At 42.7% G+C, this 24,473-nt stretch overlaps 1 protein-coding gene across 1 annotated transcript; it reads left to right on the top strand.

The window, feature by feature from the left end:
* The first annotated feature begins 1,710 nt into the window (after positions 1-1,710).
* LOC137540722 (high mobility group nucleosome-binding domain-containing protein 5-like) lies at positions 1,711-24,300 on the top strand. The gene is made up of 3 exons (XM_068261855.1): positions 1,711-1,806; positions 17,579-19,048; positions 24,078-24,300. Exons 1-2 carry the CDS (start codon positions 1,725-1,727, stop codon positions 19,027-19,029), a joined length of 1,533 nt encoding a protein of 510 aa, XP_068117956.1. The 5' UTR covers positions 1,711-1,724; the 3' UTR covers positions 19,030-19,048; positions 24,078-24,300.
* Positions 24,301-24,473: the final 173 nt, after the last annotated feature.

The following is a 24,473-nucleotide window of genomic DNA, read 5'->3' as shown; positions in this document are numbered from 1 at the left end:
TATTTGGGTACTTTTGGGAGGGTGGGAGGTAAACAATAGATTTATAATGTAAATATGTGTTAATTCTTTTTTTTTTTTTTCAGGTGTAGTATTACTTTTTGGCCACAAGATGGCGGCCATGAGTTTGTTTACATGACGTCACTCTAAGCGTAGCACGCGCTTAGAGTGATGTATCGGGAAGGAGACGGCCAGAAAAAGCTCAGCTTCCGAGAGAAGCTGTCGCTTTTTCAGCGGGGGAGAGGAATCAATGATCGGGCTCCATAGCCCGATACATTGATTCCTTGGCTACCGAATCCGCGGCCGGGAGTGCGCGTGCATGCGCACGATCGGCCGCGGGGGCGCGCGGTAGCGCGCATGGTTCCTGGATGTAGAAACTACGTCCAGGAACCAAAATAGGTTAACGTCACACTGAAACACACAATCCTACTGTGAAAGAGGCCTCAATCTTTGTCAGCCTAATTTATTTTTTTACAACTATTATTGGACTCCTTATAATTGCTTAATGCAGCCTCCGTCCCCTCCTGTTTTAGGACCTTACAGGTATTCTTTTTCCACTTCATTTTATATCTAACTGTTCATGGATATTATGGTGGCCTATAGTATACCCCAATAAGCAAATGGCAACAGTTATTTCCACCATAATATACCATAATATTTACCCAAACGGATTCCACATCTTCACAATCTTCATCCATCTCATCGTTCATGGCAGCTGTAAAAGAGACAAACCTCTCCACCTTTTCTCCCTGCTCTGTCCTTCCTAAACACATTGTATCCCTCAAAATTTGCTAAAGTTGTCAGTATACAGCATTCATTTCATACTATATATACATGAATAAAGAAAACAGATTTGTATCTAGTTCCTGAGTTACTTTGTCTTTGGTACAGTTATGAACATCTTTCCTAAATTCATATGTACAGTTCTCATAAATAAAAGTAAAACAGCAAAAAGCATTTATACACAATTATGGAGACTTAAATACAAATATATATGTATTGAGGAGTACGTAATGGTTTCACCCACAGCAAGAAGTACTTATTAAACGCCAGCATCAATATAGACATACATGTTGTAATAATGTCAAGAAATAATATTATCAGATTCAATTTTCTTTAAAGATCTTTGCAAAGTTTCAGCTTAAATCCGCAACTAAGTTCATGAAAATGTATTTTTTAAAATTTCCTTAAACCTGATTGGTTACTGGAAAGGAAAACAGGCAAAGTCAAAAATTCTCTCATTCATGAATCAGGACCGGCAAGTTTGCACACGTATGGGAAGGTTACATATTTGCATTTCTCAGTGTTGTTGGCTCGCTCAGTTGACAAGGCAAGCTGTCTTCATTGCAGATTAAAGTGTATGCGCAAAAAAATATCTTGGACAGCCCTAGCACTGGCCATAGTTTCAGTTTTGACCATAGTGAGCAGTACTTTATTGCTCTTGGAATTGCTCATTGGTCACCTAGCACCTCTATTAAATATATCTGAATTGTTTTACTTAGAAGTGAAAGATGAGCAAACACTTGTATTATAGTTGTTAATCTTATGATGAAATATGTGGTTGAACTTCTTCCCTGAGAATACATAGTATGGATTATTGAAAAACAAAATAAAAGCTCCTTAGGTAAACAGATGTCTGTATGGAAACGTAACGTCCGAGCATTTATAAAATGACAGCGCAAGCTGAATAATCAGTTCATGTTGTGCATTACTGCTGCTCAAATAAAATGGATTTTCTGGGGGCAACAATCTTGTGCTTCGGTCTGGTTTTCACACAGCTGCCTGTGGCTGAACTAAATCCAGTGCTATGTGAGTATATTACAATACAGAAAGCATATAATTCATGTTTATAGTATCTAAAAAAGGATCAACATTTTTGTTTTAAAAATAATATGACATATTCCAGTGCTGGGTAAACTATTTCGTTATAGTCTAGAATGCTATCAAAATTTCCCGTTGTAGTTTTCAGGCAGTTATGATATTCTAAAAATGACAAGACATTCAGGCCCATATGCAATTAACTTTTTCACCTGACTTTTTTCTCCTAGGAGATAATTTTTCAACTACTTTTTAAAATAACATTTCAGCAAAAAAAGTACCAAAAAGTTGTGAAAAAGTACAAAAATATTTTCTTTCTTTCTTGCTGGTGGCTTAAAAGGCATTTTATTGGCAAGGTGTGAAAAAAAATATCACCAAGGAGAAAACTCAAGAGAAAAAGTAAATTGCATATGGGCCTCAGTGTATGTTTCCTTGTAACCATGGCAACAACATACCAACCCGTCCTCTGAAACTTTCAAGCTCTGATTTTTCTGTTTTGTAATTGAAAAAAAAAATATACACATTGCTATTTTTTCTAATTGGGTATTTAGTTATAGCATTCCTGTTGTACAAGGCTATGTTCTTTATTTGTAGACTATTAGACAAAAGCTGACTGAAAGGAAGCTACATGGAGGCAAACTTGCTAAACAGATGTTTGGTAAAATACTAGGTAAAACTTATTGGCTTATCCTTTTGGAAGATATAAGGTTATTTCTCTTTGATTTTAAATGTTCATGTAGAGCGGGGGTCTCAAACTCAATTTACCTGGGGGGCCACAGGAGGCAAAGTCAGGATGAGGCTGGGCCGCATAAGGAATTTCAGAATTGCGGCGCATCGCTGCCTCTCCCCGCATCTCTCACTCTTCCTTCACAGAGAGGGGCGGGGAGAGGCTGAAAGCTCTGCCCCTTCCAGGAAATGCCGTCAGATTGCCCCCCGGGCGATTTGCTCTGCAGCCCTCGTTTAGCGGCGGGGATGTGGCAGGTTACTTGGGAGCACTTAAGTGAACTATAAGGAAGCTTTTGCCAGCGAGGGCCACAAAATATTGTATCGAGGGCCGCAAATGGCCCGCGGGCCGCGAGTTTGAGACCCCTGATGTAGAGAAACTATTTCGTACTACAAAACTGTCCCAAAAGAAATAGTTTCTCTACATGAACATTGAAAATTAAAGCGAAATAACCTTATATCTTCCAAAAGGATAAGCCAATAAATTCACTAAATAGTTTTTGTGTGCTGTAATATATATATATATATATATATATATATATATATATATATATATATATATATATCAGTCTTATCTTCAAGAAAAGATGAGGGTTTTATAAAGGATTTGGGAAAGCAAAGCTGTCCATATTCAAGCATCCTCATTTTTTTCTTTTTTTTTTTTTTAAAGATTTTTATTTTTGAATTTTTTTTTAACAATGACAAAAAAGACATAATAATAATACCTTTTTTTGTATAGCACTTTTCTCCTGCCGGACTCGAAGTGCTTGCGAGGCAGCCACTAGAGCGCACTCAGTAGGCAGTAGCTGTGTTAGGGAGTCTTGCCCAAAGAGCTCCTTACTGAATTACTGGCTTACTGAACAGGCAGAGCTGAGATATAGCGCCTCACATCGTGCCCGATACACATATGTATCGCAAAATCCGGGTGACCAACCAGTGTCACCATATAAAAATAGTAGAGCACAATGAGGGTATCAAAAAACTTGATTACAACAGGAATTTTTGTGTTAAAAGAAAAGAACTATTAACAATAATAAAACTTCCCTAAGTCACATGTCTGCCCCCATGTGTATAATTTAGAGATCCGGGGGAAATTTCACACAAATCTAAGAATTCTGGTGCACCTGAGGCCCAGAGGGAACATACACTCAGGATACACCTTTACTTGCTAAGTCACTCAGATTCGTGCTACATGGATGCGTAGATTTGCATCATCTTTTAAGTTCTGGGTGCTTGCTTTTGGCTGGATGTTTCTTTCAGATTGTAATGCATTACACAACACAGAGAGCTACTATATAGTGTTGGAAACATAACATAAGCAGAAGGACATTGGATATATGAGAAAAATGGGACTACATTAGGTTTTGAGCACCTAAGGAAAAACATTTAGCCATCATTTATCAAGCACTGATTATGTGCATAAGTATATGCCTGAAATTGTGCTTACAATGGGCCTTATTCAATTCATTTTTTCCTATTACGTTTTCTCCTATAAGATCATGTTTCAACTGCTTTTTAAAACCACTTTTCACCACACTGCAACTGAAAAAGTACCAAAAAGTATTTTGAGTATTTTCTCGCTTGCCAGTGGCTTAAAATGTATTTTATGAACAAGATGTGAAAATATCACCTAGGAGAAAACCCAGGAGAAAAAGTGAATTGCGTATGGGCCAATGTCTCATTCAGTATTACCATATGATTCATGGTAGCTTTTCAACTGCCTCTCATGCATGACTTAACCACTAATCCCCAGTCAAACTGTGCTTTTGTCATGTAAAGTAAACATTATGTTTGGTCCAGATTTATTTGTTTTCCTATCTACCATCAAATAACAACCAAATAAACCCCCCCCCCCCCCACACACACACACACACACACACACACACACACACACACACACACACACACACACACACACACACACACACACACACACACACACCACACACACACACACTCACACACACTCTTCCATTCTGGGCCCCTTCATCCACTATGCCTGCTAGTATTGTACAAAAAGGCATAGCATGTGAGCATGAGGCTCTACCTACCTACATGACTGTTGACATTGGTAGGTGGCTTGCAATGAAGGAAGGGTGGAAATGTCCCCCTTTTTCTGCAAAGCACCTATGTCCCAATGTTAAGAACAAGGAGCCCTTTTGCATTTCTGTGTACCACAAAAAAGTTAGAGGCAACAAAATGAGTAGGTTATGGTTTAAGAGAAACTCCAACCTAGAATTGAACTTTATCCCAATCAGTAGCTGATACCCCCTTTTACATGAGAAATATAATGCTTTTCACAAACAGACCATCAGGGGGCGCTTTATGACTGATTTTGTGCTGAAACCCCTCCCACAAGAAGCCCTGGGACCGCGGTACTCTGGCCAAACTGCCACAATGTAACAATGTTCACAGACAGGAAATAGCTGTTTACAGCTGTCTCTAACAGCCAAAACAGCTAGGAGCAGCTACATAACCTGCCCACAGTAAAAATGTCACCATGTAGTAAATGTCAGGATGTAAATCGGGGAGAGGAAAGATTTTACAATGAGCAAACACTGACTAAATCATTTATACATAATTATGGTAAAAAATGAAGCACTTTCTTTACTACATTATTTTCACTAGAGTTCCTCTTTAACCTCCTGGGGGATACAATTATATCGCCCAGGAGGTGGCGCAGCACTATTTTTTAAATTTTTTTATTTTTTAAATCATGTAGCGAGCCCTTGGCTCGCTACATGATAGCCGCTGTGCAGCTGCATCCCCCCACCCCCTCCGATCGCCTCCGGCAATCAAAGCAAACAGGAAATCCCGTTCAGAACGGGATTTCCTGTTTGGCTTCCCCCGTCGCCATGGCGACGATCGGGATGACGTCATCGACGTCAACGACGTCGTGACGTCAGAGGGAGTCCCGATCCACCCCTCAGCGCTGCCTGGCACTGATTGGCCAGGCTGCGCACGGGGTCTTGGGGGGGGGGAGCGGCGCGGCACGGCGGATAGCGGCGAATCAGCGCGGAGCGGCGGCGATCGGTATATACACGCAGCTAGCAAAGTGCTAGCTGCGTGCAACAAAAAAAAAATTATGCAAATCGGCCCACCAGGGCCTGAGAAATCCTTTGTGGCGGCTTACCCCGAGCTCAGCTCGGGATTATCCCCCAGAGGGTTAATGTTGCTAGAAGCTTTTTCCATGCTGCTAGATGTCTTCCTTCATCTTGCTGGAATATCTTGTCAACCTGCTTGCAGCACCATCCTCTCTGCGCCAACTGCAACCGTCTATGCTTCTCTTCAAGCCATAGTGCTTAACTGAGGTTCTGCCATTGTCCAGCCTATATTTATAGTCGTGGCTGGATGGGATCACAAGAGAGGGTGGCATAACCAGTTTACATCAGTGCAGCAACTGAAGTGCCGCTTTCCTGGCCAGTACCAGCCTACATGGGTAATAAAGCTTTATGGCAATGATTTATTTCTCTTATGATCTTCACCTCTAATGTCCTTTTGAGGCAAATTAAACTGGTGGTAGGGCATAAATCAAGTCTTTAATCTTTGACATCGCATCTAACTTTAAAGATGGTTCTATTGCCCAGCATCTCACTTCCGATGCCAGTGCCAAGTTGGCCTCACATAGCAGGTTAAATAAATAGGGTCTGATCCAATTAAATTTGTTCCTAAGTTTTCTCTTAGTTGATATTCCACATCTAATCAAAAAAATGCCCTTTATTCCAACTTTATTTCAACTGCAAGCAAGAAGATACCCAGAATAATTTTTACAGTACTTTTTCACCTGCTCTTTGGTATTTTTTAATTCCAGAGTGCTGAAAAGTTATTTTAAACAGAAAATAAAATAAAAATGATCTCCTAGGAGAAAACTTAGGAGAAGAAGTGAATTGGACTGGGCCCACAGTCTTGCATGCTTTGCAAGTTTTGCTGCGAGTTGTAGGCGATTTCTAAGTGAGATGCCAGCATGTAGCTGTCCTCAGCTCTATCTTTTAGCTGAACTGCATGTGGGTCCACCATCTGTTCCATACCAGCCCACATGGTTCAGGACAGGGGGCGGGGTGATAAAATATTTTCCTCTCTGCAAAGCCCCCATCCATGTCAAGGACAAGAGCCTCACCCGTGGGGTAACTAAGCCCAAGAATATGGAGGTAAGTCCTAGGGGGGACCTATGATGGAATTTTGGAGCCCCATTTATTAATAAGGGACCCCTAAGATGTCCATTCCCAAGTCCCTGGTAAATAGGTAAAGAGACATATGCAGGCAGTACAAAGGCGGTATAGATGTGTGTGTGGTGGGGGCACTGCTGTATATACTATAGTAAAAGGTGCCACTTTCTGTAGTGTTCCAGTGGGACCCTTGAAAACCATTGGAATGATCTAATGTTACCTTTAAAGTCTCACAGAGGGCATTACATTTCATTCAGAGGATAGCTGCTTTTATTTTCCCTTGTGGGAGAATGTACTTGCCCACAAATCTGTTGGGAACTGAACAGTGATAATATTGATTATTATTATCATTTAAACATACTGTGCAATTATTTTTCAGTTTTAAAAATATCACCAACTCTCAGCATTCCACTGACAGAATCTCCCTTCAGTGGGGGGCATCTCTGGCTACTTAATACTGAGGCTAGCTCTGGCTATCTAATACTAAGGGGCACCTGTAGCTACCTATAGCGGGCAAGGGAAGTAGGGGAGAAGTGACAGCTGGGGCAGCCAGTACACTTGCGGTGTGGTTCGTGGGGGTTTGTAGGTTCATAGAGGGCCAAGTCTAGGGTGCCAAGACATCTGTGCCTGTAGGCTCCTGTGATGTAAATCCGGGCCTGATACTGTAGTTTTTTGTAAAGATCTATTTTGTTGGAAAACATTTTTTAAACTCAGAGTGAGGTCAGTTTGCAGCAGTTTTGGGATCATAGACATCTGATCTGATGCATGCTTGTTTAGAGTCTACGGCTTAAAATATTAGAGGAAGAGGATCTCCAGGACAGCCAGGAAACATGCATTATCTATAAGGAAATAAACATGTCAACCTCCATATCCCTCGCTTCTCAGGTTCCCTTTAACCACTTGCCGACCGCCCACAGCCCATGGGCGGCGGCAAAGTGGACGCCTAAAGGACCGCAATACGCCTTCAGGTGGCGCGTCCTTTAGGCATGCCGGGGGAGCGATCGCGTCATTGATGACGCGCGCTTCCCCCGGCAACTGGCTCCGCCCACCCGCCGTAACATCCCGCCGGCCATACGGAAGCGCCGGCGGGATGTTAACCCCGCGATCGCCGCTACAAAGTGTATAATACACTTTGTAATGTATACAAAGTGTATTATACAGGCTGCCTCCTGCCCTGGTGATCCCAGTGTCCGAGGGACCACCAGGGCAGGCTGCAGCCACCCTAGTCTGCACCCAAACACACTGATCTGCCCCCCCCCGCCCACTGATCGCCCACAGCACCCCTCAGACCCCCCCCTGCCCACCCCCCAGACCCCTGTTTGCACCCAATCACCCCCCTAATAACCCATCAATCACTCCCTGTCACTATCTGTCAACGCTATTTTTTTTTTATCCCCCCCCCTGCCCCCTGCCCCCTCCTGATCACCCCCCCACCCCTCAGATTCTCCCCAGACCCCCCCCCCGTGTACTGTATGCATCTATCTTCCCTGATAACCTGTCAATCACCCGTCAATCACCCATCAATCACCCCCTGTCACTGCCACCCAACAATCAGCCCCTAACCTGCCCCTTGCGGGCAATCTGATCACCCACCCACACCAATAGATCGCCCGCAGATCCGACATCAGATCACCTCCCAAATCCATTGTTTACATCTATTCTCTCCTCTAAACACCCACTAATTACCCATCAATCACCCATCAATCACCCCCTATCACCACCTGTCACTTTTACCTATCAGATCAGACCCTAATCTGCCCCTTGCGGGCACCCAATCACCCGCCAACACGCTCAGATTGCCCTCTGACCCCCCCTTATCAATTCGCCAGTGCATTAATTACATCTGTTCTTCCCTGTAATAACCCACTGATCACCTGTCAATCACCTGCCAATCACCTATCACCCATCAATCACCCCCTGTCACCCCCTGTCACTGCCACCCATCAATCAGCCCCTAACCTGCCCCTTGCGGGCAATCTGATCACCCACCCACACCATTAGATCGCCCGCAAACCCGCCGTCAGATTACCTCCCAAATGTATTGTTTACATCTGTTATCTTCTCTAAACACCCACTAATTACCCATCAATCACCCATCAATCACCCCCTATCACCACCTGTCACTGTTACCTATCAGATCAGACCCTAAGCTGCCCCTTGCGGGCACCCAATCACCCGCCCACACGCTCAGATTGCCCTCAGACCCCCCCCCCCCCTTATCAATTCACCAGTGCATTAATTACATCTGTCCTTCCCTGTAATAACCCACTGATCACCTGTCAATCACCTGCCAATCACCTATCACCCATCAATCACCCCCTGTCACTGCCACCCAACAATCAGCCCCTAACCCGCCCTTGCGGGCAAACTGATCACCCACCCACACCAATAGATCGCCCGCAGATCCGACATCAGATCACCACCCAAGCGCAGTGTTTCCGTCTATTCTCTCCTCTAAACACCCACTAATTACCCATCAATCACCCCCTATCACCACCTGTCACTGTTACCCATCAGATCAGACCCTAATCTGCCCCTTGCGGGCACCCAATCACCCGCCTACACGCTCAGATTGCTCTCAGACCCCCCCTTATCAATTCGCCAGGGCATTATTTACATCTGTCCTTCCCTGTAATAACCCACTGATCACCTGTCAATCACCTGTCAATCACCCCCTGTCACTGCCACCCATCAATCACCCCTGTCACTGCCACCCATCAATCAGCCCCTAACCTGCCCCTTGCGGGCAAACTGATCACCCACCCACACCAATAGATCGCCCGCAGATCCGACATCAGATCACCACCCAAGCGCAGTGTTTCCATCTATTCTCTCCTCTAAACACCCACTAATTACCCATCAATCACCCCCTATCACCACCTGTCACTGTTACCCATCAGATCAGACCCTAATCTGCCCCTTGCGGGCACCCAATCACCCGCCTACACGCTCAGATTGCCCTCAGACCCCCCCTTATCAATTCGCCAGGGCATTATTTACATCTGTCCTTCCCTGTAATAACCCACTGATCACCTGTCAATCACCTATCAATCACCCATCAATCACCCCCTGTCACTGCCACCCATCAATCACCCGCTGTCACTGCCACCCATCAATCAGCCCCTAACCTGCCCCTTGCGGGCAATCTGATCACCCACCCACACCAATAGATCGCCCGCAGATCCGACGTCCGATCACCTCCCAAGTGCAGTGTTCACATCTGTTCTCTACCCTAAACACCCACTAATTACCCATCAATCACCCCCTGTCACTGCTACCTATCAGATTAGACCCCTATCTGCCCCTAGGGCACTCAATCACCCGCCCACACCCTCAGAATGCCCTCAGACCCCAGCCCTGATCACCTCGCCAGTGCATTGCTTGCATCTATTCCCCCCTCTAATCACACCTTGAGACACCCATCAATCACCTCCTGTCACCCCCTAGCACACCTACCCATCAGATCAGGCCCTAATTTGCCCCGTGTGGGCTCCTGATCACTCGGCCAAACCCTCAGATCCCCCTCAGACCCCCTTCCGATCACCTCCCCAGTGCATTGATTGCATCTATTTTCCCCTCTAACCACCCCGAGACACCCATCAATCACCTCCTGTCACCCCCCTAGCACTCCTATCCAGATCAGGCCCAATACAACCTGTCATCTAAAAGGCCACCCTGCTTATGACCGGTTCCACAAAATTCGCCCCCTCATAGACCACCTGTCATCAAAATTTGCAGATGCTTATACCCCTGAACAGTCATTTTGAGACATTTGGTTTCCAGACTACTCACGGTTTTGGGCCCGTAAAATGCCAGGGCGGTATAGGAACCCCACAAGTGACACCATTTTAGAAAAAAAGACACCCCAAGGTATTCTGTTAGGTGTATGACGAGTTCATAGAAGATTTTATTTTTTGTCAAAAGTTAGCGGAAATTGATTTTTATTGGGTTTTTTTCACAAAGTGTCATTTTTCACTAACTTGTGACAAAAAATAAAATCTTCTATGAACTCGCCATACACCTAACGGAATACCTTGGGGTGTCTTCTTTCTAAAATGGGGTCACTTGTGGGGTTCCTATACTGCCCTGGCATTTTAGGGGCCCTAAACCGCGAGGAGTAGTCTAAAAAACAAATGCCTCAAAATGACCCGTGAATAGGACGTTGGGCCCCTTAGCGCACCTAGGCTGCAAAAAAGTGTCACACATGTGGTACCGCCGTACTCAGGAAAAGTAGTATAATGTGTTTTGGGGTGTATTTTTACACATACCCATGCTGGGTGGGAGAAATTTCTATGTAAATGGTCAATTGTGTGTAAAACAAATCAAACAATTGTCATTTACAGAGATATTTCTCCCACTTAGCATGGGTATGTGTAAAAATACACCCCAAAACACATTATACTACTTCTCCTGAGTACGGCGGTACCACATGTGTGGCACTTTTTTACACCCTAAGTACGCTAAGGGGCCCAAAGTCCAATGAGTACCTTTAGGATTTCACAGGTCATTTTGCGACATTTGGTTTCAAGACTACTCCTCACGGTTTAGGGCCCCTAAAATGCCAGGGCAGTATAGTAACCCCACAAATGACCCCATTCTAGAAAGAAGACACCCAAAGGTATTCCGTTAGGAGTATGGTGAGTTCATAGAAGATTTTATTTTTTGTCAAAAGTTAGCGGAAAATTGATTTTTATTGTTTTTTTCACAAAGTGTCATTTTCCACTAACTTTTGACAAAAAATAAAATCTTCTATGAACTTACCATACTCCTAACGGAATACCTTGGGGTGTCTTCTTTCTAAAATGGGGTCATTTGTGGGGTTCCTATACTGAACTGGCATTTTAGGGGCCCTAAACCGTGAGGAGTAGTCTGGAAATCAAATTCCGCAAAATGACCTGTGAAATCCTAAAGGTACTCATTGGACTTTGGGCCCTTTAGCGCAGTTAGGGTGCAAAAAAGTGCCACACATGTGGTATTGCCATACTCGGGAGAAGTAGTACAATGTGTTTTGGGGTGTATTTTTACACATACCCATGCTGGGTGGGAGAAATACCTCTATAAATGACAATCTTTTGATTTTTTTACACACAATTGTCCATTTACAGAGTTATTTCTCCCACCCAGCATGGGTATGTGTAAAAATACACCCCAAAACACATTGTACTACTTCTCCCGAGTACGGCGATACCACATGTGTGGCACTTTTTTGCACCCTAACTGCGCTAAAGGGCCCAAAGTCCAATGAGTACCTTTAGGATTTCACAGGTCATTTTGCGGAATTTGATTTCCAGACTACTCCTCACGGTTTAGGGCCCCTAAAATGCCAGGGCAGTATAGGAACCCCACAAATGACCCCATTTTAGAAAGAAGACACCCCAAGGTATTCCATTAGTAGTATGGTGAGTTTATAGAAGATTTTATTTTTTGTCACAAGTTAGTGGAAAATGACACTTTGTGAAAAAAACAATAAAAATCAATTTTCCGCTAACTTTTGACAAAAAATAAAATCTTCTATGAACTCACCATACTCCTAACGGAATACCTTGGGGTGTCTTCTTTCTAAAATGGGGTCATTTGTGGGGTTCCTATACTGCCCTGGCATTTTAGGGGCCCTAAACCGTGAGGAGTAGTCTGGAAATCAAATTCCGCAAAATGACTTGTGAAATCCTAAAGGTACTCATTGGACTTTGGGCCCTTTAGCGCAGTTAGGGTGCAAAAAAGTGCCACACATGTGGTATCACCGTACTCGGGAGAAGTAGTACAATGTGTTTTGGGGTGTATTTTTACACATACCCATGCTGGGTGGGAGAAATAACTCTGTAAATGGACAATTGTGTGTAAAAAAAAATGAAAAAATTGTCATTTACAGAGATATTTCTCCCACCCAGCATGGGTATGTGTAAAAATACACCCCAAAACACATTCTACTACTTCTCTTGAGTACGGCAATACCACATGTGTGGCACTTTTTTGCAGCCTAACTGCGCTAAGGGGCCCAAAGTCCAATGAGCACCTTTAGGCTTTACAGGGGTGCTTACAAATTAGCACCCCCCAAAATGCGAGGACAGTAAACACACCCCACAAATGACCCCATTTTGGAAAGTAGACACTTCAAGGTATTCAGAGAGGGGCATGGTGAGTCCGTGGCAGATTTCATTTTTTTTTGTCGCAAGTTAGAAGAAATGGATTCTTTTTTTTTTTCTTTTTTTTTGTCACAAAGTATCATTTTCCGCTTACTTGTGACAAAAAATAATATCTTCTATGAACTCACTATGCCTCTCAGTGAATACTTTGGGATGTCTTCTTTCCAAAATGGGGTCATTTGGGGGGTATTTATACTATCCTGGAATTCTAGCCCCTCATGAAACATGACAGGGGGTCAGAAAAGTCATAGATGCTTGAAAATGGCAAAATTCACTTTTTGCACCATAGTTTGTAAACGCTATAACTTTTACCCAAACCAATAAATATACACTGAGTGGTCTTTTTTTTATCAAAAACATGTTTGTCCACATTTTTCGCGCTGCATGTATACAGAAATTTTACTTTATTTGAAAATTGTCAGCACAGAAAGTTAAAAAAATCATTTTTTTGCCAAAATTCATGTCTTTTTTGATGAATATAATAAAAAGTAAAAATCGCAGGAGCAATCAAATAGCACCAAAAGAAAGCTTTATTAGTGACAAGAAAAGGAGCCAAACTTCATTTAGGTGGTAGGTTGTATGAGCGAGCAATAAACCGTGAAAGCTGCAGTGGTCTGAATGGAAAAAAAGTGGCCGGTCCTTAACAGGTAGAAAGACTGTGGTCCTCAAGTGGTTAAGGTTATGCATGTGTCATGTAAGCCCAGGGGTTGACTTGTGATGGACTGTGGAAAAGGAGGCCTCCAAATGTCAACTTTCCCCTGTGGGTGAAGTGGGTATCGGAGTACATTAGTCATTTCCTCAAAAGGTTAAAAAAATAAATAAAAAACAGAGACTGTTTAAAAATAATAATTAATATTCCTAGTTAACGATAAATCATTACCTTGGTATCATTATCATGATACCATGCCAAGAGAGCTAATACCGTGTTGGAGGGGTCCCAAGGGCCCGATGCGGTCGCAACCTCTGCACACCCTATTGATACGCCCCTGATTCTCTAGACCTTGTTTGAAGAGCAAAAAGAGGCTTGGCTGCCCCTCTCTTCCAGAGCCTCCACCCCCCCCCCCCATACCATGAACAATGGGAGCTGGTATAGCTCAGGCTGCAGAGTCCCATGTGGTCCGTGCTCCACATTCCAGCTATCCCAGCATGCATAGGTGACAAGGGTAAAGAGGCTTGGGAAGGGGGACCACATGCTGTTTTCATGAAATGCATACAATGCGTATTCAGAACTTGGAATGCAGTACAGTGTACCGCAGCAAAGTGTCATTTTACCCTGTTTAAAGGACAACTGAAGTGAGATGGATATGAAGGCTGCGATATTTATTTCCTTTTAAGCAATACCAAATTTTCTCAAAAACTACACAGTCTTTTCACAATTTTTTTTACCATGTTCCTGTTAATCTCGCTAACATACATGGCACATACGTGGCAAATGTGGTACATTTTAATTTGGTAATATTAAATATATAGCGTGCTTGGGGGCTTTGTTAGTAACCATGGAATTTGGCACCATTGACTTCAACAGAAAATGCCTTTGGAAAATGAAATTTGGTAATTACCTACGGATCACTGAATGTGGACGAATTCGGAATTCAGCTATTCCGATCAACCCTAGTGATGATAGTATGTTTGAGGGCTTCAATTGAAAACCAGATTTAATTTTTTACTGCAGTTTCTGGCTTTTCAGGTTTAGGATCACGACTGCAAAATCCGTTCAGGAATACCAAAATTCATATTGCAATGTAGTTAATCTATTCTATCTTCTGTATTAAGAACAGCTAGCAAAACCATTCAGGGAATTTTCCTGACACATAAAACAATGCATTTCATGACTTTCATCCTTGGGTACAACGTGTTCTTACAAGTAAACGACTTACACTCCTTAAAGGACCACTATCGCGAAAATCGTAACATTTTAAAATAATGTAAACACATACAAATAAGAAGTAAGTTTCTTCCAGAGTAAAATGAGCCAAAAATTACTTTTCTCCTATGTTGCTCTCACTTACAGTAGTTAGTAGAAATCTGACATAACTGACAGGTTTTGGACTAGCCCATCTACTTATAGGGGACTCTCAGGGTTTTCTCTATTTTCAAAAGCACTTAGTGAAATGCAGTTGCTCTGTCCAACTGCTCAAAAAAGTGTGCAAACAGGAAGGGGGTTGGTCTGCATCTTTATATAAAACATTTTCAGGGATTGTCTCTTTAGAAATATTAAAGACCATGCTGAGAATCCCCCGTGAAGAGATGAACTAGTACAAAACCTGTTGGTTCTGTCAGATTTCTGCTGCTTACTGTAAGTGACAGAAAAATGAGAGAAAAGTAATTTATGGCTTATTTTACTCTGCAAAAAACCTACTTCTTATTTGTATGTGTTTACATGTATTTAAAATTTTACAATTTTTACGATAGTGGTCCTTTAACTATTTTATTCCATCCATGTGCCTCTACATCACCTATGAGTATAGCTATATAGTGCTCTAGTTTTACAAGTTATTGTAGTCTTTCACTACAACAATTAGGTTGGCCCGACCTCCATCCAGGATCCAAACACTCAAGCAGGTGATGGGCAGTTTCTCACAGTCCAGAATAACAGTTGCCATCAGCAACCACTTGTGTGAGTATAGTCTAGCAGTACATCCCTCACTGACTGATTACACTACACTTATAGACTCCTGTATCCCGAGTCCTTTTTTCTCTCTGAGGTTCCTATTAGTACAGTACATACATTTACTTTTAGTTTTATGACTAATAATCACACAAAATGTTTACTTACATATGTGAAAAATAAATATATTGCTTTATTATACTAACTAGTAGACCTGAGCCCATTTAAAAACAGGCTCTAGGTCAGTGTTTCTGGGCGCACGCGCGTCACCCGCCCGCCACTGCCGCGCATGACCGATGAACACCCGACCGCCCGCTGACCCGCCGCACATCCAGGCCACCCACTCACACGCCGCACAACCGGCCGCCCGCTTACATGCCGCCCGCTCGGCTCCCTGACCCCCGTCCTCCTGTCTCTGTGAGGCTGGGTCCTGTTGCGAAAATGCACAGTAGCAAAAAGCACTGACACCGCTACACAAAGACAGGAGGCACACGCAGGGACATAGGGGTTTTATTATATAGGATGCTATATTTAGACATACCGTATAATATGCGCAGATAAGCCCTCCTACTAATATGATGTCTCCCCCCCCCCCCCCCAAAGTAGTCCAAGGGCTATGACCAGCTCCGGGCTCGCTGTCATGTGACTGCAGTGGGCATGAATGAAGCTCTGGTGGCAAGTTTGGAAAGCTGCCAGGCACACTAGAGGAAGCAAATCTGCAGCAGCTATACAGACTGCAACCCACTCCACCGCACACTCTGCATACCTGGGCCCCATGCACACATCACATCCCATATATCTCCTGCGGATAGGCCGACCCCCCCACCTTGCACCCAATTTGGGTGATATACGGTACCTCTCAGGGCCCTTTTACACCGGGGCGGTGCAGTATTTTTACCGCACCCCACCGCCGAGCAATGAAAGTCTATGCAGACTTTCATACTTCCACTGTGTGGCGCGATGGAAGTGAAGTTTTCATGTTATTTTTCTTTTCCCTTTTTTGTTTTTTTTTATTTTTCTGTTTGTTTTTATTTTGGGGTTGGTTTTAGTTTAGAGGTTTTTCTTTCAGTCAAGAAGAGCAACGTACTATAGAACTTATTAGATTGGACTGATCCCTAGGATCTCAGTAGGAGGCACTCTTGTGCCCCATTTCCTAGGTTGAACGGTATGGACATTGGTATTTCGCTCTTCAATATATATATGCATAGGATGTGTATCCATGTTTGATATTATTCTTTTTTTTGTATTTGTTCTGCTATCTCTAGCTTGTTGTTGTATTTGCCTTATTGTACAATAAAGCTCTTTATAAAAAATAAAAAAAAAAGGAAGTGAAGTTTTCACTGCCTCCCCGATGAAGGTCCAGAACTATGTTACTGCTCAGCTTCTGTGTCGACTTGCGGCGATCTGTGTCGGTCTGGAAGTCATGTTAGTCTATTACAATGCGTGGATTTTAAAACAAATACTGATGCGGCGGCATGCATGCGCATGAACGTATTTTTGCTATACACTTTCGTGCAGTTCCGCATACCCCAACCCAGGAAGTGTCTGCAAGCACGCGTCACTTCCTGCTTGGCCGAAAGCCAGACGGGAACCACCGCCTACTAAAACTGTGTTCCCTGAAAGCCTGTTTCTGGTGATGTGGTGCGGTGGAAGCGATGCACCGCATCGCTAACGCTGGTTTACAGTGTGAAGCCAGCCTCAGTGGATAAAAAAAATTGACATCCCTTTACAGTGTATGATGACTTTATTTACTAGATGCTAATTGGTACAGAGACTTTGCTTTGATTATCAGGGTTACTTGATATGCGGTTTCTTTTATTTTATGTTAATTAATGTCTTGCTTAGAAAACAGCTGTATGTTGCAATTGAAATTGTATAAAACATACACTGTAATTTATTTAGCATATGTTATACTTATTATGGCAGTTATGGTGAATGTACTGCTTTGGACAATGCTAGTAAAAAGAACTGAAATATGAGAAATATATTGCTTCTTATTGTGAGCCAATTTATGTGCAAACTTTACTATGTTGATTGTTTTAAGAAAAAAAAATACTCTGATTTCATTTTTTAATTAGTATTTACCAATTTATCATTTAAACTTAATTTTTATTTTCTTCTAGCTGAAGGACAGTGCACCTTGGCACCACGTGACCGGACTGACTGTGGCTTTGGTGGAATCAGTAAAACTGACTGCAACAGAAAGGGATGTTGTTTTGACGCCAGTATCCCAGGCGTTATTTGGTGCTATAAGGTTCCAGATCAAGTTGCACCAGAAGTTACAAACCAGGAAGATGCAGAACAACTACCTGAATTTATAGAGAATGAAATGCAGGAATCTCAAGAAGAGCAAGAAGAGCAGGTGGCACAAGATGAGCAGGAAGCATCGGATAAAGATGGCCAGGAAGCCCAGCAGAGCCAAGAAGAAGAAGATGATGACCATAATCATGAGCAGGGCGAGCAAAACGATGAAAATGATGAGCAAGAGCTAGAAGATGACATGGGTGGACAGGAAAATGAAGGTGATGAACTGGAGCCAGAGGAGGATGAAACAGACAAGCAAGAGGTACCTGAACAAGGTGAACTGGAGTCAGAAGAAGTTGAAGTGAATGAGCAGGAGGAACATGATCAGGAGCCAGAGGAATATGAAGGAGATGAGCACGAGGGGCAGGAGGATGAACAGAGTGAACAGGAAGCAGAGGAAGAAGGAGTGGATAAGCAGGACCCAGGGAAAGATGAAACAGATGAGCAGGGGGCACAAGAAGATGACCAAAGTGAACAGGAGTCAGACGAAGATGAAGTGGATGAGCAGAAGCCAGAGAGTGATGAAATGAATGATGTGAATGAACAAGAGCCAAAAGAACAAGAAATGGATGAGCAGACACCAAATGAAGATGATATGGATGGGCAGGAGGTACAGGACATTGAAAACAATGAACATGAATCGGAAGAAGATGAATTAGATGAGCAGGAGAAGGAGGAAGATGAAACTGATGAGCAGAAAGGACATGAACAGACTGAACAGGATTCGGAAGAAGCTGAAGTAAATGAACAGGAGCTAAATGAAGATGGAATGGATGACCTGGAGGAACAGGAAAGTGACCAGAGTGAAAATGAGTCAGAAGAAGTTGAAACTGATGAGCAGGAGACACAAGAAAATGAGCAGGAATCAGCTGAGGAAGATAATCCAGAAACACAGGAAGATGAACAGAGTGAACAGGAGACAGAGGAAGGAGTGGATGAGCAGGAGACACAAGAGGAAGAAAATAATGAACAGGAGTCAGAAGAAGATGAAGTGGATGAACAGGAGATTGAGGAAGAAGAGTCAGCTGAAGATAAGGTAAATGGGCAGGATGCACAGGAGGATGGAGAGAGTGAACAGGAGCCAGAGGAAGAAGAAGCAGATGAGCAGGATATACAGGAATATGATCACAGTGAACAGGAATCAGAAGAAGATGATGTGGATGAGCAGGAGGTGCAGGGAAATGAGCAGGTATCAGAAGATTACAACGATGAGGAGGAGGAGCTAGATGAAGATGAACCAGAACAAAGCCAAGAACCTTCAAAGATTTGAGAGCATGAGACATGATTAGGTAAACAATGATTAAGGACACTGAATTAGCCACTCACTTGTATTCATATGGGGCAGACTAACCAGCAAGCTCATGGTGACCCAGAACTCATTGGAGTGTGTAAGGGACTACAATGGTCCTAAAAGCCCCCTTACTAAGATGTTAAGAAAAACAAAAGTTTGCTTTCTTAAAACAGAATTTGCGATAATTCAGGTTGGAGTGAGCTGTCTCCCAAGGCATCACTGCTGAATATACGCAAATTAACCATTGTACCCTTGTATTCATATCTATTTTTTTTAAGACAAAGTTTATTAGGCATTTTTAATATTACAACTGCATCTGCCAACCGGCTGATGCTACATCACATAGCATATTACAAGAACATTGTGGCAACTGGTACCAACCCATCTCGAGAAAAGAGACCCCCATCCACTGTTATCCAACAAAATAATAGTACATCCCACCTAGTATAATGATCGTCCAACCTGTATTCAGTCTAAATCAATTCCCTGAGCCTCCATCCATCTAGACCAGGCATGGGCAAACTTGGCCCTCCAGCTGTTAAAGAACTACAAGTCCCACAATGCATTGCAGGAATCTGACTGCCAAAGTCATGACTCATAACATATTTGTGTTTTCAGTGCTGGGCTCAGCCCGCCATTTACTTGTAGTCCTGAACTGCCTGTCAGCGCGGTAGATTGGCAGCTGGAGCTGCTGTAATGACAACCAGGGAGCAACGCTGGAAGAGAGAAGATGAATCACCTGTCAGGAGTTCACATTTTTTTTATTTTTAGGTGCCACTGACACCAGATATTGGGGCACTTACTGCCCCACTATGTATATTTTGGGGGAACCCTGCCAAATAATGTGTATTTTTTTGGGGAAACACTGCTACATTATATGTATTCTGGGGAAACTCTGCCACATTATGTGTATTTGTGGGGAAACACTGTCAAATTATGTGTGTTTTGTGGGGAAACACTGCCATATGATGTGTATTTTGTGGAAAATGCTGCTGCATTATATGTATTTTTTTAAGTAAATGCTGCCACATTACCATATGTTTATTTTTAAAGTGAAATGCTTGTCAAATTACGTATATATTGGGAGACACAAACCACTGCCTAATTAAGAGGGGTGAAATGCTGCCAATTATGTGTATTTCTGGGTTAACTGTTGTCTAATTATGCATATATTTGTAGTGGGATTTTTTTGGCATATATATGTGGAGGGAGGAGCCTCTTGAATATCATGGAAACCTATAGGGGTGAGAGTGGACCACTAGCCTACCAGGGAAAGCTATAGGGGCACGGAGGTACACCAAGTGTACTACAGTAAAGAAAACAAAAAACATGAAAGTTACTTTAAAGCACAACTGAAGCAAGAGGGATAGGGATGCTGCCATATTCATTTCCTTTTAAGCAAAACCAGTTGCCTGGCTGTCCTGATGATCCTCTTCCTCTAATACTTTTAGCCACACACCCTGAAAAAGGATATGGAGATCAGATGCACTTGAAACAAAAAGAAAAACCGAGAGCCCAATATAGTGCAGTAAGTCTAACAATTGTTGGCGAAATAATTAACAGATGTGGATATACTCACAAACACGGGTTACCACATAGGCAACCCCTTGAAATGCAGGTGGGGAGTATTAGAACCTGAGCCCACTCAGGTTTAAGAAGTCGCTCTCTGTAGATAGAAAGAAGGGGACAGTCCCCTCCACCCAAGGTGGACTATATACTGTGCAAATTTGGACAGAGGCGCCAGGCAGGTTAAAATGATCTAAAAACAACTAAAAAGGAGGAGTACAGGTGGACTTACCTCCTGAAATGATGGACAATCGAGATTGTTCAAATCGCAAATAACAATTTATTTTGGCACTCCGCAACGGGGCTTGGCACTCCGCAAAGGGGCTTATCGTCCTTTGGTATTTACACGTCTCCTGTCACAGCAGATCGCCCCTTCTGTGACAGACATATGTCATTTTTGCTTTTTGTATTATGATGGCAAGCTCTTAGGGTCGTGTTTTGTTTATTGTATATTGTTTATGGTTTGTATGCTTGATTTCTAGCTTGCACTTCTTGCCTGATGAAGCGGGTTATACCTGCGAAACGCGTTGCGGAGTGCCAAAATAAATTGTTATTTGCGATTTGAACAATCTCGATTGTCCATCATTTCAGGAGGTAAGTCCACCTGTACTCCTCCTTTTTAGTTATTTTTAGATCATTTTAACCTGCCTGGCGCCTCTGTCCAAATTTGCACAGCATGGAGATCAGATGTTTATGACATTTTTGTTAGATTTGACAGGATTAGCCACATTCTTGTTTCAGGTGTGTGATTCAGACGCTACTGCGGCAAAATAGATCGGCAGTACTGCCAGGCAACTGTTATTGTTTAAAAGGAAATAAATACGGCAGCCTCCATCCAGCCTCCACCTGTAAGGTCGTAAAAAAAAAAAGAGTTTAACTTACCTGGGGCTTCTACCAGCCCCCTGTAGACACTGTGTGCCCACGCCGGGACAAAACGATCCTCCAGTCCCCCGCCACGGCTCACTTTCATTAACGGTGACTTACAAGTTGACGGCACTGCGCCTGCGCAGTCCTAGCCGCACGCATCCTGTCTCCCGCTCTGGTTGCCGGGAGCATCCTACTCAGTGTGAAAAAACATCATACTGCGCCTGGCAGTGGCCCGCCTACTGATAAAACGAAAGTGAGCTGCGGCGGGGAGATGAGGATCGTTTTGTCCTGGCACGGACACAGGATGTCTGCAGGGGGCTGGCAGGAATCCCAGGTAAGTTAAACTCCTTTTTTTACAGGTGTCCTTTAAGCAATTGCATTATAAATTTGAAGGTTTAAAATTAAGTTTACCTTTCCCTTTTAAAGAAACACTGAAGCGAAAAAAAAATGATGATATAATGATTAGTATGTGTAGTACAGCTAAGAAATAAAACATTAGGAGCAGAGACATAAATCTAATATGGTTTCCAGTACAGGAAGAGTTAAAAAACTCCAGTTGTTATCTATGCAAAAGAGCCATCGAGCCCCACGACTTTCAAAGTCACAGAGAGCTCTGTCTTCTGTAGCTTGTTATCTCAACTGTCAGTCACTGTATTTTCTTTTTCTCTCCAGAGGACAGTTCAATAGTTCACTGGCCTGCTCCGTAAAATCATTAAGAATGCTGAGTAGTGTGTAAACTGCAAATATTAGAGAATGATGCAATGTTAAATAAAAACAATACAGTGGTGTGAAAAACTATTTGCCCCCTTCCTGATTTCTTAATATTTTGCATGTTTGTCACACTTAAATGTTTCTGCTCATCAAAAACCGTTAACTATTAGTCAAAGATAACATAATTGAACACAAAATGCAGTTTTAAATGATGGTTTTTATTATTTAGTGAGAAAAAAAACTCAAAACCTACATGGAGCTGTGTGAAAAAGAAATTGCCCCCTGAACCTAATAACTGGTTGGGCCACCCTTAGCAGCAATAATTGCAATCAAGCGTTTGCGATAACTTGCAACGAGTCTTTTACAGCGCTCTGGAGGAATTCTGGCCCACTCATCTTTGCAGAATTGTTGTAATTCAGCTTTATTTGAGGGTTTTCTAGCATGAACCGCCTTTTTAAGGTCATGCCACAACATCTCAATAGGATTCAGGTCAGGACTTTGACTAGGCCACTCCAAAGTCTTCATTTTGTTTTTCTTTAGCCATTCAGAGGTGGATTTGCTGGCGTGTTTTGGGTCATTGTCCTGCTGCAGCACCCAAGATCTCTTCAGCTTGAGTTGACAAACAGATGGCCGGACATTCTCCTTCAGGATTTTTTGGTAGACAGTAGAATTCATGGTTCCATCTATCACAGCAAGCCTTCCAGGTCCTGAAGCAGCAAAACAACCCCAGACCATCACACTACCACCACCATATTTTACTGTTGGTATGATGTTCTTTTGCTGAAATGCTGTGTTACTTCTACGCCAGATGTAACGGGACACGCACCTTCCAAAAACTTCAACTTTTTGTCTCGTCGGTCCATAAGGTATTTTCCCAAAAGTCTTGGCAATCATTGAGATGTTTTTTAGCAAAATTGAGACGAGCCTTGATGTTCTTTTTGCTTAAAAGTGGTTTGCACCTTGGATATCTGCCATGCAGGCCGTTTTTGCCCAGTCTCTTTCTTATGGTGGAGTCGTGAACACTCACCTTAATTGAGGCAAGTGAGGCCTGCAGTTCTTTAGATGTTGTCCTGGGGTCTTTTGTGGCCTCTCAGATGAGTTTTCTCTGCGCTCTTGGGGTAATATTGGTCAGCCGGCCACTCCTGGGAAGGTTCATCACTGTTCCATGTTTTTGCCATTTGTGGATAATGGCTCTCACTGTGGTTCACTGGAGTCCCAAAGCTTTGGAAATGGCTTTATAACCTTTACCAGACTGATAGATCTTAATGACAGTACTTTTGTTCTCATTTGTTCCTGAATTTCTTTGGATCTTGGCATGATGTCTAGTTTTTGAGGTGCTTTTGGTCTACTTCTCTGTGTCAGATAGCTCCTATTTAAGTGATTTCTTGATTGAAACAGGTGTGGCAGTAATCAGGCCTGGGGGTGACTACAGAAATTGAACTCAGGTGTGATAAACCACAGTTAAGTTATTTTTTAACAAGGGGGGCAATTTCTTTTTCACACAGGGCCATGTAGATTTGGAGGGTTTTTTTCTCACTAAATAATAAAAACCATCATTTAAAACTGCATTTTGTGTTCAATTATGTTATCTTTGACTACTAGTTAACGGTTTTTGAGGAGCAGAAACATTTAAGTGTGACAAACATGCAAAAGAATAAGAAATCAGGAAGGGGGCAATTAGTTTTTCACACCACTGTATATAACTGAAAATTAAAATATGAGAATATTTTCTTTGCTACTAATTATCGGTACTACACAACCAATTCATTATAGCATAATTTTTTTTTCAGTGTCTCTTTAAACCAGCTCTGTGAATAACTAGTCACCTATGAATACATTAATAGAAATATATCACTTTTACATTTTGTTTCGTATTTTTGCAGATGGCAGTGCTTGAACGACAGAGGATGAAATGGCAATAAAACACAACATTTTGGATGCAGTTTCCACCCAAGTAAATCTCCTCAAACGCCTGGCGACTGTACTGAGTGTCTGAACAATTTCAGTAGCAGAAATCAAAAATCTTGTCGCCTGATGTCGCCAATTCATATATTTTTTTTAATTAAGTACATAAAATAAATAAAGAAAACATATGCATCAAAGAAACTAATGCTCTAATGTGTAACTGATATGTGGCTGGAATACTGAAAGTGTGAGTGTAAGGCCTCGTTCACATCACAAACGCGGATGGTCATGCGTGCGGAACGCATGCGAAACGCAACGCGTACGAACGCACGCCATCCGCGTTTGTGTGCGTTGCGTGGCTGATCCCATCACTG

This window comes from Hyperolius riggenbachi, chromosome 12 (assembly GCF_040937935.1).
Source record: "Hyperolius riggenbachi isolate aHypRig1 chromosome 12, aHypRig1.pri, whole genome shotgun sequence".
Taxonomy (NCBI): domain Eukaryota; kingdom Metazoa; phylum Chordata; class Amphibia; order Anura; family Hyperoliidae; genus Hyperolius; species Hyperolius riggenbachi.
This window is presented reverse-complemented; position numbering and strand designations above follow the sequence as displayed.

Coding starts and splice junctions, on each gene's coding strand:
- LOC137540722 (XM_068261855.1), top strand. CDS start 1,725: ATGGATTTTCTGGGGGCAACAATCTTGTGCTTCGGTCTGGTTTTCACA. Junction 1,807..17,578: donor TGAACTAAATCCAGTGCTAT/GTGAGTATATTA, acceptor ATTTTCTTCTAG/CTGAAGGACAGTGCACCTTG.